Source organism: Electrona antarctica, assembly GCF_951216825.1.
Source record: "Electrona antarctica genome assembly, chromosome: 22".
In the NCBI taxonomy this organism is placed as follows: domain Eukaryota; kingdom Metazoa; phylum Chordata; class Actinopteri; order Myctophiformes; family Myctophidae; genus Electrona; species Electrona antarctica.
Genome location: NC_136805.1, coordinates 13669222 through 13687459, shown reverse-complemented (window position 1 = coordinate 13687459; position 18238 = coordinate 13669222). Strand labels below are relative to the sequence as shown.

The 18238-nt window shown below is 43.7% G+C and overlaps 1 protein-coding gene across 2 annotated transcripts in view; it reads left to right on the top strand.

Annotated features, from left to right (window-relative positions):
• Positions 1-18238, top strand: part of rgs7b (regulator of G protein signaling 7b) — a 120574-nt gene that overhangs the window by 57513 nt on the left and 44823 nt on the right. For both annotated transcript variants that reach the window (XM_079492964.1, XM_079492963.1), the window contains exon 4: positions 12988-13038. In XM_079492964.1, coding sequence (XP_079349090.1) covers positions 12988-13038 — 51 coding nt within the window. The remainder of the gene's footprint in view (positions 1-12987; positions 13039-18238) is intronic.

Here is an 18238-nt window from a genome sequence, read left to right as displayed (position 1 = left end):
CACTAGACTCAAGGTTGAAATTTCTTATCCTTGCACACATTCCCAGGAGTGCACAGCAACACAGTGGTGCAGTACTCCTTCATTGTGATGGCTTGTGATCGCTTCCTCGGATAAATTATACTCAAATCCAGCCAGTCACGGTAGGGTCCATGTCCTCCGTGAGAACATTCTGGTAAGAACTGGAAGGTCACACATGGTTTCCATCAACAACCATGGCTCCTGAAATGAAATGAAATGAAATTATTACTATATTTACCCAGGGTATCTGGGCTAAGCTCAAGAACTTGTTTCCAGCCAGGCCCTGCTCATAGAACATTTCATCGTAGTGGTTCAATGCCTTGTTCAATGGCACTTCAGCGGTGGTAATTTTAACGTGTCGGACCGCTGATTCGAACTGGCGACCTTCCGGTATCAAGACCGCTCCGCAATCCGTTCGGCCACCGCTGCCACCGCTGCCACTCCTTTCTAGAGTGTTCTTGAAAATGACTCACCACCTGCGGCTGGCTTAAAAGCAAGGTTCGATTTGTATTTTTACCCAATTTTAGCCTCTATATTCTAACTGTACTTCATCGTACATCAAATAGTGAAAATAGCAAATCTACAAGCTTTGAAATGTAAAAAATAAAGAAGTAAATAAATAAATTGAGAAACTTTGAAAAAGTTTGAAAAATAGGGACTTTTTTATTAAAATTGTGATATTAATTATTATCACCCACTTCAAGGAGTCTACATTTCCCAAAAGGAAATGCATGTTTTTACAGTCTTAGCGACTCACTTCAAAGGCTAGACACGCTTAACTCAAAGAGCTTAAAAGGACAAACCGGTTACAGCTTCTTGGCAACATGAACACCAAAGGAACCAATCGGATTCACTTTAATACGCCACAGCAGTCATGAACAATTGTATGTGTTTAGAACTATTGACTTTTTAATTCAGTCTGGCCAGAAACAGGGATGAAACATATCCCCAATGGCGCTACAAAAACAAAGGACCAGACAGGGGGATATCAAAAATAGAGGAATGGATCATCCCCCCCTATCCCACAGGAAATCAAACTCTGGGTAATAGCATCATCAGCTAAATTCCTGAAAAGTAATTTGATGCTACAGTAGGTTCTTAAACCTGAGCCTTAAAGGTTTGACGGCGATGTTCATCATTCAGAAAAGCTTTCACCAGTTGTTGTTTGGTCTCTCGGATAGAAACATCCAGGTCCTTAAAAATGGATCATTAGACGTTGAAGGGGAGTTTAGATGATTCAGAACATCCAGGTCCTTAAAAATGGATCATTAGAAGTTGAAGGGGAGTTTAGATGATTCAGAAATGCTCTCACAAGGTTTGCTTTCACAACTCAGTTACCTAGCTGCGGCTGGGTAAGCTATAAACGGCTGAATTCCTGAAATGTAAATCGAAAACACTTAGAAACCACCGGGAAGGGTTCTTGAAGCTGAGCGTTTTGAAGCCCATTAAAACCGGGAAAGCATCTCTGTGTCATTTTAGATTTTAGCTATACGTATAGCAACATACGTTTTTCAGAAAACTCTTAGGATTTAGAACAGTGGTTTAGAACAGGGGTTCTCAACGTTTTTGGCCGGGGACCCCCGGAAATGCTTTGGCAATGTCTCGGGACCCCCGCCCCGCCCCCTCCCGACCCCCAATATAAATTGACTGCTACAATAACCTTAAACCATTTTGGGCGGGAACCCCTTTTGGTGTTTTAAGCATTGTTATAATTTAGCTATTTAAAAATAGCAGACCTACAAGCTCATAGCGCGCCACCGAGTGGCGCGCTACGAGCTTGTAGATCTGCTATTTTTGAAAAATCGTGAAAAAAATATTAAAAAACAAAACCTTTTTTTTTTTTTTTTTTTTAATAATTTGGGGACCCCCTAAAATAATTTGGCGACCCCCCCCGAGGGGTCGCGACCCACGGGTTGAGAACCCCTGGTTTAGAACAGTGGTTCTCAGAAATAGCAGATATATATACAAGCTCGCAGCGCAGCACGAATGTCAGGCATTAGCTGACAAGTCAGTGTGCTGCCTTGTTTCCCAGGTTACATAATGAAGGATCTTACATAAGCATGCGTAGCAGATGACATTTGTCGAGGTGAGGGCCTCCTACATCTCAACACATCTGTGACACATCTCCCTCGCACACACACACAGACACTCGACATAAAGCACCTTGAATTGCCTTCGCGTCACATCGTGTGCATTGTGCTACAAATAAACTTGCCTTGCCCTAAATTAGCTACTATAAACGGGTTATACAGAAAAAGGCAGACCTGCGACTCTCACACAACGCGTCAAGCTTCTAGATTGGCTGTTTTTGGCACGTTAACACTGGCCATACGACCAAGTATAAATCATGTTTTGATGCAAATGAGTGCAGTTTGTCCAGCAGTCCAGATTATTAAGTGCAGTGTAGTGTGAATGGCTATGTAACCACTGAGGTGTTTATATAAGTTATACAAGTGTTCTGAACAACTGAGCTTGAACTTAAAACTCTAACCATCACTATCATTGATAGCATTAACCCCTTTTGGTGTTAGCATTATGTTATGCTTTAGCTATTGAAAAATAGCAGATCTACAAGATCATAGCGCGCCACCGAGTGGCGCGCTACGAGCTTGTAGGTCTGCTATTTTTGAAAAATCAAAGAACGACTGACATAGAAACATAGCTTTTTCAGAAAACTGTCAGGATGTAGAAGACATTTTTAGAATCTGATCTCAGGTCAGAATGGGTTAATACACTTGAACCCCGGCATGCCTATTCTGATGAGTACATTCGACATGTTGCAACACGCTGTGAGCTTGTAGATTGTAGATCGGCATTTTTTGGTGAAGAGATTTTGGTGTAGACAGAAGAATACGGTCAAAGTACAGCTGTAACTCAACTCAAGTCCAGTTCTCTATGACTAGAGGGTTTAAGACTTAAGTGGTTAAAGCTCACGTCACGTAGACATTGTTTTGCAACATAGAACCTTGTAACATGCACTGGGGTTTTACAGGGTAAACAGAAAAATGATGGATGGATGGATGGATGGATGGATGGATGGAGGGAGACTGACTAAATACGTTTGGACGAACGGATACTTTAAATACTGAGCACTTGAAAATAGGGATGAGGGACAAGATGGAAGGATGGTTGTGGCAAAACGGAGGCATGAGAGGGAGATGAGAGAGAGACACATATGGTGTGTAAATGTCACACCATAGGTGCATCTTAAGCAGCCATGCCAAGGAAGGGTGGAGGAATAGAGTAATGGAGGAGGGAGTAGGGTTGCAAATATCGATTAACTATTCTTAGCGATGACTTTTTCGATGACTTTTTGTTGTTGTTGCTTTTACCCCCTTTTTCTTCCCAATATAGTCATTGCGTCAACTGATTCCTCCCCACACACATTTCTGTGTTCTGTCACTGCTGGAGCTGCCAGCGAGGAGCCCCCACCGAGAGGATGTAGCACCTCCGTCCCGTCCTTGTCCTACTCCTCATGCCCAACACTCCCCGCTGACAGGTTCCGCAGGAGTATGTGCAGCGTCAAATATCACCCTCCCCTCTTAGGAGTTTTGGTCCAGTTTAGCCTAGGTAAGGTTACATTTTTAAAGAGTTAAGTCTTAAAAAGACAAAAGAGTGGCTGCACACACTGATAGCCAAAGAGCCGATTATTTATTAGGATGCAGAGTAAAAACCAACGTTTCGCCAAATAAATAATCGGCTCTTTGGCTATCAGTGTGTGCAGCCACTCTTTAGTCTTTTTAAGACTTAACTCTTTAGATGTTTCTGCCGTGAGCTGGCACCACTACTAAGACTGGTGTGCGTTTAGCATCCTCCTGCACAAGGTTACATTTTTGTCAGGATTACAGCACGTCAACAGGTCTTCTATTTGGAGTCACAAAAACCTTTTTTTCCTTTGCTGCTATTAGCTGTAGCAAATGTTAGAATAACAACACAACAGAGTGCACGGCATACATAAATATACAATGGAATCGATAATAGTGCTGTTTCATAATAACACACTTTATTGAATTTTCTCATCAGCCTTGTTATCGTGAGGGGAAAATGCTATTCAGCTTAATGTTAACAGATCCGATGAATAGAGTACGGTCATCATGCCCCGCGGTAATCAAAAGGCTAATGTGGAAGCCTCATCTGTATGCCCTGGGGCAGAGAGCTGGACCACTGCATAGCGGAGAGAGACGTAAATAAGACATAATATGCTCCGAGGTATATCCACTTTCAGCCTACTAATGGACCAATCCAAGCAGAGAATAATGCGGCGGTGTAAAGCAGGGCAGATTGCCACTGGAGGACACCTCAATGTAAATGTGCTTTTCATGCCATGGACACCTGGTATTCTGAAATTAAGATGACAGGGAGGGGTTCCATTACAGTAGTGTGCGTGTGTGTGTGTGGTCACGGGCCAATTTTTATGGATCACGATTCAAGTACAAATATTTTCCTACATTTAAAAATATATATTATTATTTTAATAATGATAATAATAATTGAATTGCATTTTTATAGCGCTTTTCCAAGTGCTCAAAGCGCTTTAACCCATTTTGACCTGAGATCAGATTCTAAAAATGTCTTCTACATCCTGACAGCTTTCTGAAAAAGCTACGTTTCTGTCAGTGGTTCTTTGATTTTTCAAAACTAGCAGACCTACAAGCTCATAGCGCGCCACTCGGTGGCGCGCTATGAGCTTGTAGATCTGCTAGTTTTCAATAGCTAAAGCATAACATAATGCTAACACCAAAAGGGGTTCCCGCCCAGAATGGATTAATATACATTGTAAAACAAAGAAACAAAACTAAGAAATGCCATGAATACAAAAATCTAAATAATTAACACGTTGGATCCGTATGACGAGTATACCTACAGTACCTGCAGTCCTATAAATAAATGATGCTGGGTACAGATGACGAGCAGGCTCTTCTTAAGGCGTTTGATATCACTATAACATTGCCTCGCTGTGTTTCATTTTTGGAACCGCTCTGGTTGCTATGCACGGTTGCCAGGGCCCCGCCCGCACTGCTTTTGTTTCTCAATAGAGCGTCGCAGTCCCGCCCCCTCGAGAGACCCGGAAAAGAAATCCCCGTTCATTTTCCTCATAGACTTTTCAGAAAGTATTTATTTAAAGACGTTTACGCCGCGGACAAAGACAACTCTTGTCGTGACAAATCGTGACAATAGACACAATGTTTTGGGCCAAACAAAGAATTAGAAAGTAGAAAAAAACGGCAGGTTACAACACTTTTTTTGTTGTTTTTCTTCTTTGTGTGCTCTGCATTTTGGTGAATGACGCAAGTTGACCGGCCTGCGTCATCAACAGTTATTTTTGACCGACCTGCGCAAGTTGACCGACCTGCGTCATCAACAGTTATTTTTGACCGACCTGTGCAAGTTGACCAACCTGCGTCATCAACAGTTATTTTTATTTTTCAGTGTTTTTATTGACCTTTTGCATTTTTAATGTTCATTTCACATGCAATATTCACAGCAAAAATCCATGAACGGAATAAACAATCCCAATACCATCCCCCTCCCCTTCCCCATTCCACCACATACAGTGTGTTTATAGTTAGGAACTCTGCGTGCCTACAACAGGGGGAATATACAGGTACAACAGGGGGAATATACAGGTACAACAGGGGGAATATACAGGTACAACAGGGGGAATATACAGGTACAACAGGGGGAATATACAGGTACAACAGGGGGAATATACAAGTACAACAGGGGGAATATACAGGTACAACAGGGGAATATACAGGTACAACAGGGGGAATATACAACAGGGGGAATATACTGGTACAACAGGGGGAATATACAGGTACAACAGGGGGAATATACAGGTACAACAGGGGGAATATACAGGTACAACAGGGGGAATATACAGGTACAACAGGGGGAATGTACAGGTACAACAGGGGGAATATACTGGTACAACAGGGGGAATATACAGGTACAACAGGGGGAATATACAGGTACAACAGGGGGAATATACAGGTACAACAGGGGGAATATACAGGTACAACAGGGGGAATATACAGGTACAACAGGGGAATATACAGGTACAACAGGGGGAATATACAGGTACAACAGGGGGAATATACAGGTACAACAGGGGGAATACACAGGTACAACAGGGGGAATATACAACAGGGGGAATATACAGGTACAACAGGGGGAATATACAGGTACAACAGGGGGAATATACAGGTACAACAGGGGGAATATACAACAGGGGGAATATACAGGTACAACAGGGGGAATATACAGGTACAACAGGGGGAATATACAGGTACAACAGGGGGAATATACTGGTACAACAGGGGGAATATACAGGTACAACAGGGGGAATATACAGGTACAACAGGGGGAATATACAGGTACAACAGGGGGAATATACAGGTACAACAGGGGGAATATACAGGTACAACAGGGGGAATGTACAGGTACAACAGGGGGAATATACTGGTACAACAGGGGGAATATACAGGTACAACAGGGGGAATATACAGGTACAACAGGGGGAATATACAGGTACAACAGGGGGAATATACAGGTACAACAGGGGGAATATACAGGTACAACAGGGGAATATACAGGTACAACAGGGGAATATACAGGTACAACAGGGGGAATATACAGGTACAACAGGGGGAATATACAGGTACAACAGGGGGAATATACAGGTACAACAGGGGGAATATACAGGTACAACAGGGGGAATATACAGGTACAACAGGGGGAATATACAGGTACAACAGGGGGAATATACAGGTACAACAGGGGGAATATACAGGTACAACAGGGGGAATATACAGGTACAACAGGGGGAATATACAGGTACAACAGGGGGAATATACAGGTACAACAGGGGGAATATACGGGTACAACAGGGGGAATATACAGGTACAATAGGGGGAATATACAGGTACAACAGGGGGAATATACAGGTACAACAGGGGGAATATACAGGTAGAACAGGGGGAATATACAGGTAGAACAGGGGGAATATACAGGTACACCAGGGGGAATATACAGGTACAACAGGGGGAATATACAGGTACAACAGGGGGAATATACAGGTACAACAGGGGGAAAATACAGGTACAACAGGGGGAATATACAGGTACAACAGGGGGAATATACAGGTACAACAGGGGGAATATACAGGTACACCAGGGGGAATATACAGGTACACCAGGGGGAATATACAGGTACACCAGGGGGAATATACAGGTACACCAGGGGGAATATACAGGTACACCAGGGGGAATATACAGGTACAACAGGGGGAATATACAGGTACAACAGGGGGAATATACAGGTACACCAGGGGGAATATACAGGTACACCAGGGGGAATATACAGGTACACCAGGGGGAATATACAGGTACACCAGGGGGAATATACAGGTACACCAGGGGGAATATACAGGTACAACAGGGGGAATATACAGGTACACCAGGGGGAATATACAGGTACACCAGGGGGAATATACAGGTACAACAGGGGGAATATACAGGTACAACAGGGGGAATATACAGGTACACCAGGGGGAATATACAGGTACAACAGGGGGAATATACAGGTACACCAGGGGGAATATACAGGTACACCAGGGGGAATATACAGGTACAACAGGGGGAATATACAGGTACAACAGGGGGAATATACAGGTACACCAGGGGGAATATACAGGTACAACAGGGGGAATATACAGGTACAACAGGGGGAATATACAGGTACAACAGGGGGAATATACAGGTACAACAGGGGGAATATACAGGTACAACAGGGGGAATATACAGGTACACCAGGGGGAATATACAGGTACAACAGGGGGAATATACAGGTACAACAGGGGGAATATACAGGTACAACAGGGGGAATATACAGGTACAACAGGGGGAATATACAACAGGGGGAATATACAACAGGGGGAATATACAGGTACAACAGGGGGAATATACAGGTACAACAGGGGGAATATACAGGTACAACAGGGGGAATATACAGGTACAACAGGGGGAATATACAGGTACAACAGGGGGAATATACAGGTACAACAGGGGGAATATACAACAGGGGGAATATACAGGCATATCGTCTCTGTCACGTGGAAACCTCATATGTACAAAACTTTTCAGGATTCAAATTCAAAAATAGCAGATCTACAGGCTCAATAGCGTAACGATTTGAAGCATTCTGAGCTTGTAGATTCGCTATTTTTGCTATTTTTGTTTGACACTGTTGTAGTATGACTGTAGGGCATTAATTAAAAATAGTAAGTAAGCCCGTCAGCAACAAAATACTCAAATATACAAACCATATAATGGGCGATACATAGCTGACATAAACATATTTTATGGGCTTTTTCTGCCGTTATTGATAGGACATAATGGAGATAGACAGGAAACAGAAACTGGGAATGACACGTGGTCGTCGGGATCGGGACTTGACCCGGCGACACGCTGTCAGGCATGTGCCTATTATATGTGGTATGCGCCTGGACCGCTAGGCCACCAGGCGCACCATAAACAGACATTTTTAAAGCTTTAAAGCGTCCCATTAGAGGTAATTTTGTCCATCTCCACTGATTCAAATGTGCTGAGGATGCATCTAACGGGGATGAATCTTTTGATAAGACTGAGGACTTTGATCAGAAAAGAGTCCCTCTGCGACATACAGCCTCATTTAAAAGTGAATGTGCTGTGCTAGCCCGCCTGTTTTATGAGCTTAATGGAGACAGCTTTGCTGGCAAGTGTTGACGTATTAAGTTTTATGAGACTGTTCCTCGGCCAAAAGGCAACCGGCAAGGCTGTAATTGATGTTCAATTTATAATGACGTTATTTTGCCTTGTGTTGTGCAGTGTGACAGCGCGCACGGCCGCACGCACGCACCATGTAAAGCTATTTTTGCAGAGACAACACAAGCAGCGCTTCATGTTTTTTGTAACATGCTAGAATAAAATAGAATAGACTTTAATTGCCATTTGCAAGAATGTATAGGAAATCTTGGAGCTCACCTCCCTGGGCCAGAAAATACAGACATACAGAACATCCATCCTACAATACTACTATACATCCTGCAATACTCTTGTAAATAGTAGTATAAAGTATTTCATATTCTAACCAAAAACCAGTGCATTTCATCTAATGTGATTCAGTTCAGTTAATATGTCATGATTCATTTCCTATATGCAAAATATGTGATGTGTAATACCGGTATGTGTTTCGGCACAGTGGCTTATTTCTTTTTAATATTTTTTTTTATCACAACCAATCACACATTATAACCCTATCCCAACCATAAGAAGCCCCAGTTTGAAATACATTGCTAACTGTAACTCTATCTTAACAATACGCTTTTCCCTCATGGGCACCAGAAAAATGTCCATTTAAGCCAGGAGATTACAATCCTTGTGGAGCTTTTGCATGCACACATGCATGCACGCAGCCACGCACACATGCTTGCAAGCACGCACGCACGGATGCACGCACGGATGCATGCACGCTTGCACGCACACACGTACACACACTTCCCAATACACAATCACTTGGCAGGCCCTCTCAGCAAGACATCCAATGATTGAGCAAATCTTCACAGGAGAGGCCAGGAAGGAGGGATGAATGGATGACAAGACAGACAATATGCTGTCAACCTCCCCCTCTCTCTCCATCTGTTTGTTTCTCTACAGTCTACACAGTATGTGGTCCTCTAACTTTACTTCCTAGGGCTTGCCCTTTGTCTTCTTTCACGCACGCACGCACGCACGCACGCACGCACGCACGCACGCACGCACGCACGCAAGCACACACGCACGCACGCACGCACGCACTACTGTAACTCACACACTCTCTCTCACTCACTGTCAGTTCTATCCACCTCTATGAATAGGACGTATAGTGATAATTAAATGAGAGTTCACGCAGTAGGGAACAGCTGGTGTGTGTGTGTGTGTGTGTGTGTGTGTGTGTGTGTGTGTGTGTGTGTGTGTGTGTGTGTGTGTGTGTGTGTGTGTGTGTGTGTGTGTGTGTGTGTGTGTGTGTGTGTGTGTGTGTGTGTGTGTGTGTGTGTGTGTGTGTGTGTGCAGTTACAGTTGATATCCCTCCATCTCTCCTTCTGTCACTCCCTTCCTTCTCGCACACTTCTCTTTACGTTTATTTTTATAGCCCCTCTTCCATCTCTCTTCCTCCAGTCCTTCCCTTGTATACTCCATTCCTTTCCTCCTCTAGCATCCTTCCATCTCTCTTCCTCCAGTCCTTCCCTTGTATACTCCATTCCTTTCCTCCTCTAGCATCCTTCCATCTCTCTTCCTCCAGTCCTTCCCTTGTATACTCCATTCCTTTCCTCCTCTAGCATCCTTCCATCTCTCTTCCTCCAGTCCTTCCCTTGTATACTCCATTCCTTTCCTCCTCTAGCATCCTTCCATCTCTCTTCCTCCAGTCCTTCCCTTGTATACTCCATTCCTTTCCTCCTCTAGCATCCTTCCATCTCTCTTCCTCCAGTCCTTCCCTTGTATACTCCATTCCTTTCCTCCTCTAGCATCCTTCCATCTCTCTTCCTCCAGTCCTTCCCTTGTATACTCCATTCCTTTCCTCCTCTAGCATCCTTCCACCTCTCTCCCTCCAGTCCTTCCCTTGTATACTCTTTTCCTCCTCTAGCATCCTTCCACCTCTCTCTTCTCTCTAAATAACACACCAGTATTATTTATTTTGTATTGTGGAGAAAGGTTCTGTCCGTGTATTGGAGCATGGGGGGGTGAGAGCATCTTCTGGTGTGGCTGTGCTTAGGCGGGTGTTTCGCTGTCTGATGTATGATCAGAATCAGAATCAGAAGACTTTATTGCCATGACATGTAAACATGTTAGGAATTTGGTTTGGTGGACAGCAGAGTGCAGTTACAACATTAGGACAAGTGCAAAACAGGACAAGACAGTGCAAAGAATAGTGAAAAAAATTAAGTGCAGAGAGTTCAAGTGATCAGTTCAGAGCACAAGTCAGTCCATTCCACTCTGAGTGGGGGTGGAGGGAGGATAAAGGGGGGTCAGGGGGGGACACCAGCAGCGTTGAGGAGCCGGATAGCCGTGGGGAAAAAGCTGTTTGAATGTCGGGCCTTCAAAGTCTTTAGGGACCGCAACCTCCTGCCTGAGGGAAGCGGGGCAAAAAGACTGTGGCCTGGGTGTGCAGGGTCAGCCATGATCTTCCTGGCCCTCCTCGAAGCCCTACTCCTAAACAGGGCCTCAAGGGGGGGCAAACGAGGGAGCACATCCTGGAAGTGCATTTTGCACAGGTCTGTCGCGGCAGCAACGTGTCTTGCTGTGGCTGGTGATGTAGAGTTGTGTACTGGCAGTGTCCTGGCCAACTCCAATTATTTTGAGGGCCTTCCTCTGAATATTGTCCAGTAGACCAAGATGTGTAGGTGGAGCACTCATCCGAGTGAGTGAGGCGTACTCCATGACACTGCAGACCTGCAGCTTGTAGACAGTTGCTCGGCTCTCGGTGGTGAGTCTTTTCGACTACACTACAACAACTAAGTGACACGTACCATGCCATCTTTCACAGGTTCTGGATTTGTTTCCATAATGCTATATGGCTGTCATGGTCACAGCCATGTGTCCATGTCCTGGGTGTCCCTGTTCCTTCACCAATGTGGCCCTGATGTGATGCTGCCTTTGGCCCTGTCCAGTGTGTCCCTGTCCTTCCCCCAAAGAGATTCTATAATAAGAGACAAAACTCCCACCAAGTCCCATAGTAACAACCTGCAGCGCCCATGCAGTGCCCCCGCTGGCCTGAGTTGGAGAGTTCAACTTCTGGTTGCTTTAAAAAGTCATGCTGTACAAACAAAAACTTGTTTTTATCCTATTCAAATCAAATCAATCATATATTGAATGCTTCTACAGAACTGGTCTGTGTTTAACAGCGACAAAGTATTATACATATGCATACTACTATAATTATTTACTCATTTATTTATCATATTTATGAATGAGCAAAGCAGAAATTAGTAACATACTAGTTAGTAACATATTAATTCAGAATTCCACGGTGCATGTTTGCACTTGCATGTATGCACGCATGCGACCGTGCATGTTTATGTGCATGTTTGAGGTGTTGCATTAACATTCATTCAGAATATATCAGTGCACGTGTGCACGTGCCACCATCTTGGAGTGATACTCCATCTAGCAGTAATACTACATCTAGCGTGTTTGCCCCTGTGTGGCTCTTGTCACTAACTCCTCCCTGTTGCCCCTGATTAGTTCTGACTAGTTCCACCTGTGTGACTCACCTGTTTGTAACTTCTGTCTTGCAATTCAGTTCTGTGTGTTGTATGTTCTCGAGTTGTTGTTTTTGTGTAACATTTGTTTGCCATTTTTGTTCTCCCTTCTCTGGAGGCAAAACCTCAGTTTTGGGAACCTCAATATCTGAAAGGAATGAGAGTTTTAAAGTATTTTATTATGTACTGTACCTCCTACTTCACGGTTGGTTCCTGTTATCATGGAAACATACAACTCTGGCCTAGAACTTCTCAGGTTATAGACGGTTTCAGGTTATGAAGTTCTGTTATGTTCCCCTTGTTGTTGAAAACATTATACATTATATACAGTGGTTTAAACAAGTAGCTATGTACAAAATACTCAAGTACTGTAAAATGTTTATGTATTTTTTTTACTATTTCGCATTTTCTGTACTTTTACTTGATCTACTCCACTACATCTCAGAGGCAGATATTGTACTTTTACTCCACTACAATTATTTGAAAACTTTAGTTACTATTTCGGCCATTTGAAAATCGCCGATCTACCAGCTCACATGTAAATTAAGTAAATTTAGAATTCAGGACTTAGTAAGTATTTCTACATTGCAGTATTTATATACTTTCACTAGTCTTTTTTTCCACCACTGATTACATGTACTGTCTATTTATCAGTGGTGATCAACACTTTTCTTTTTTTTCTTTTTTTTCAGGATCAGACATTGTACAGTGGATGCTCAGAAATCTCAGTATTGAAGATCCAGGTAAGAGTCACATTTTCATCAATATCGATGCAACACATCTATCGTGGCCTTTCTTTCCAAACAAATAAGGCCACTGTTGGTCGGGGTGGTGTTGCAGTCTATTGTTTGATAACACTCGCGTCTCTTCTTGTATACACTCAAGTTGCGTCATAACAAAACATATTTATTTCTCCGTCACAAATGAACTTAAACTTTGAGTATATCTAATAAAACAAAAAAGAGCCTGCGCGGTCAACAAACTGTGAGCTTCCCCGTCTGTGTCACATTCTCTCCCAGCAGGGAGTCACCTGTCTGTCAACAGGTGCCTAGCACCTACAAATCATTTCACAAAAGGGGAGGGGAAACCTCCATTCAGCACATCAAATTCATAGCGCGATTATAATAATTAAATGACCACAAAATAAACAATTCATATAGCAGGCAATAAATAGCAGATTAAATGCAAATAATCATAGATAGAAAATGGCTCTAACAACATCTGTGTTCTGAATAATAATGTGTGGCCATCCAAAAGTGTGTCCCTCCTTTTTTTTTAAATATAATTTTTATCCCACGATTTTGTAACCCATTTTTCACCCGTGTCGATTATCTAATGTGATCCTGGGCTCTACACACCCTCCGCCAACCTAGTCCCCATATATGGGGGACATGGGGAAAGCAACAGACTTGAACTCATGCTTCTTTCATGCCTGAGTGTCCAAGTTGCTCAGGGGGGAGTTTCCCTGGTTGGACGTAGCGCGTGGAAGGAACACGTTATTCCAACCAGTTCCTTTCCCCTCCATCAGGCGCCCCGGATGGCCAGGGGGAGGCAGTTTAGAGACCAGGATTACTGCATGTTTTTTGTGAGGGTACCTACCCTAGGGGACACGGGGAGAACATGCAAACTCCACACAGAAAGGCCCTTTCGCCAACCCCACCTTCGGGTATGGGCACTGATGACGCAGAGGAGGAAACACGCCGCCAGCACCCACAGTGTCCCGAACGGGAATCGAACCCAGGACCTTCTAGCTGTGAGGCGACAGCACTACCAACTGTGCCACCGTGTCCCTCCTTGACACACTTTTGGATGGCCACACACATTATAATTATTAGAACACAAATTCCTGTAGGATGCATTTTAACAACTAGTTTACCAATACAAAACCACATTGGTCTCTAAAACAGGGCGTTGATTTATGAAAATAAAACGATACAAAAAGGTGAAATATGGAGATGCAAGGGTTTCTGCCCATCAGTGATGATATGCAGCACACAACATGCATTCTTCATACAGAGACAGTATGTTGCTATGTACAGTACTGTGTGCAGACCAAGTTTCCATGTGTGGGGTTCACGTAGAGGACGGCTCTATATATTCTCAGTGGGGAAAATGGAAAAGCGGAGGAGGAGGGAGGAGGGAAGGAGAGAAAGGAGGAGATGAACATTGTTTTTTTACCCGCAGGCAAAGGAATAAGGTCTCTGATTGGGACTAGTCCCATGAAAGATGCTTTCTCTCTCTCTATCTCTCTCTTGCTCTGGTGTACTTTCTATATCAATCTCCCCCCTCCTCAATCTTATCCTCTCAGTTTTGCTTTTTGTCACTTCCACACTCCCTTGCTTCCGTGCTCACGCTGTCAGCTGTTGTAGGCCCTCGCCCTCTCTCTCTCTCTCTCTCTCTCTCTCTCTCTCTCTTATTTATTGCCTCTTTCCATCTCCCACGTCCCTCAGGTTTATTCCTGTTCTCTGTCTCTATTTCTTCACTTTTTCAACCTGGAGATATGAACGCACACACACTATACCGTAACGGTACACAGACGCTGCTTGCGGGCATTCTGACATTGTGTCTCTCCACTCCCTTCTTATTTCCCTGTGTTTGACAACACCTCGGGCTGTGTTGTTTTTGTTAGGATATTGTCTCTCTCTCCTCACAGTTATGTCCGTGTTTCTTTTCCCCCTACACTCTGACTTTTGTTACAAAACTCGATTGTTCCTTGGCAATATTTATATTGACTTATATTGTATTTATATTCTGTACTGACGCCTGGATTTAACCACTTAAACCCTGTATACACGTTGTGCTTGTAGTTCTGCCACTACACAGTATGTTCGCCCCCAGAATAGTGACATAAATGGTTAACAACTTAAACCCTAGCATCCGTATCGTGGAGAATGCTTTCACGGAAAATATCAGATCGACAAGCTCACACCCCGATGCGTTGTGTCGCGTTGTGAGCTTGTCGGTCGGCAATTTTCAGCGAAAGCTTTCCCCACAGTGACAGAAAACAGATATACCAAATATACTGGTATAGAGCCCTGAGGGACTCCTCTCAACCGTATGGGGTATAAGTGGTTAACCACTTTCAAGCTGGCATTCTGGGCATGTCATTGTAGGTGAAAGCTTTCAGAAATGGTCAAAAACAAAAAAAGAATAGTGAAAATAGCCGAGGTTACACGTTGTGGGCCTGTACAGTAGATCTGCTCCAGTACATCGTCTTTTTAGAGCAAAGTGAAGGTTAAAGAGGAACCTACGAGAATGTTCTACAGAATGTTCTACAACTGGGAAATGTAATACTCCTTCCTTCCTTCCTGCCCTCCTTCTCTCTCTCAATAAAAGACAATGCATTATGTACTGCTTCTATGTTTTTTTATAGCCATGGGAGTGGAGGACAGAGGACTGTGTGAAGATGGATTACTGGCCCTAAATAATGGACTGAAACTTCCTACTCAAGCAAAAAATATCATCATCCATCATCATCACCGACCACTAATGTGATGAAATAAGGGATATGCGTGGAATAAGTGGAATGCTTTAAGACTTGGTGTCGCTGGCACACCAAAACAGGCGAATCATGAGTTATGGTATTGACATTATATGGAAATAACAAAACAATAAAAAGAATAATAAGACAATAGAGTGTTCAGTTAACACCCTGAGTGCACAGGACGAAGTTCTCCGCCCTTTCAATTAGTAACAGCGCCCAGGGCGGAGATTGATCAAAAGGACGGATATTATCGCATCGCTCCACAGGCTGGGAGCGTCTGTTGCGCAACATTCGATGTTGCGCAACAGTGGGACGTCATCGAAAATGTTCCCCCCACTGTTTAGCCGACGAGACCGAAAATCTTAAAACGTTAATAACTCTTGATCTAAATCGTTCCGTCCAATTCAAATTCAAGATTAGCGACGGGACCACCACGGTCCCGTCGCTAGTCGCGGTAGAATTAATCATACCTCCCGTTGTTGTCAATCGCCTCTAGAGTGTTTTGGCTACATCTAGCTGCTTCAGCCACATCCGGGATAACATCCGGTCTGTCGGTAAAAGTGCACAGCTGACAGAAAGAAACTTGACAGAAATATGTTCACGTGCCTTCGGGGTCATGTAAGAATGTTGTGAATCCACAGCCTCCTGGTATTCTTTGTCCCGCTGCGTCTCTCGTCATGCTTTAATATGCTGTTTAACAAATAACCTAACTGAGATTGAGCATGGTGTGAATATTCATTTGATATAATGTCAAGATGTCACTGATGTCTCTTGGACATGACAAGACATTAGGCTACAGTGCTCTGTGCTTCAGGCTTTGTGACCAGATAACGTCTAACTAGCAGAATTGATGTGGACTCAACCCTGAAACAATTTACGTCCCTAGATCATCTAAATACAGTAGGTCCCTCTGGGTCATATGAACACTGAGGATATTACTGTGTAGCCGACTGCTATATGACGATGTACGACACTAAACAGCCCAGAACTTTGTCCGATATCTTTCATTTTTGTCCACTCTCTCTCACTTCTTTTTTTATCCTGTCTTTCTCTCTCCATCCCCCCATATGTGCCAGTTGCTTTCTCTCTCTCTAGTTATTTGTCTGTCACTTACTTTCATGTTCATTCCTATGTTCCAGCTGTCTGCCCCAAGTACTCATGGGAAATCAGTGCTGAGCAGAGTTCGAGCCTCTTGAGCTTCACGCACTTGTGCCCGCATCACACACACACACACACACACACACACACACACACACACACACACACACACACACACACACACACGCACAGCTCTGATATTAAACATGTGTTATTCATGTTTGCATATAAGAAGTTATATAACCATGACCTACAGAATCACTACCCATTTTCCACTGCCTTCTGAAAACTCACCTTTTCAGACTACCTCAACGCATAACACTTTTTTTTAGTGTGTGAGAGAGGGAATGACCATTAGGATGGTATAGTACGTATTCAACCTCTCTCGCTTCCTCTTTCCATTGCTTATTAGTTTCTCTTGTCTGGAAACTCATCTCAGTTTCACTGCCAGTGTCTTGTACCTCCCATCTCTCTCTCTCTCTCTCTCTCTCTCTCTCTCTCTCTCTCTCTCTCTCTCTTTCCATCGCTTGTTTGTATCTGAATCAGTGTGTCTGTCTTTCTCATCACTCTTTCCACCTCTTATTTGTTTTTTTCCCACCAGTGTGTCTAGTATATCTCTCTCTCTCTCTCTCTCTCTCTCTCTCTCTCTCTCTCTCTCTCTTGCTCGCTCCCCCCCCCCCCCCCCCCATCCTTGTGTCTGATGTTAGAAAGGCACAGTTGATGCTTCACTCATTTTCTCATCTCTCGTTTTATACAACTGTGTGTCTGTCTCCCTCTCTGTCTATCCATGTCTTTTGTTGTTTTTACAAAATTTGTCCAGACTCACTGGCAGCCCAAAACTCCAGCCGGAATCTGATTTGTGCAATGTCCATGGTTGGCGTCGCATTGCGTTAATGCAGTCTGAACAGCACATGGAAACAGATTTTTGCTAATCAGATTTGAGCCACATTCCTCAGCCTCAGACTGCAATCCAACCTGTGTGTGTGTGTGTGTGTGTGTGTGTGTGTGTGTGTGTGTGTGTGTGTGTGTGTGTGTGTGTGTGTGTGTGTGTGTGTGTGTGTGTGTGTGTGTGTGTGTGTGTGTGTGTGTGTGTGTGTGTGTGTGTGTGTGTGTGTGTGTGTGTGCTGACTGACGGTGTATTGGCGTTCATTATCCACGGCTGTCTCTGTTGTCATAGAGATAATGAGAATCCACACTGGGCTGTTTACTACACACTGTCACTGCGTGAGCGTGCACTGTCATGTTTTCTTGTGCCTGATGATGATAAATATCCACAGTTATGCATCGTCAGATGCCAGAAAAGGATCTTCACCAGGACTCGTCATTTGGACACATACTGTGCTTTGTCTGAGAGATTCTAT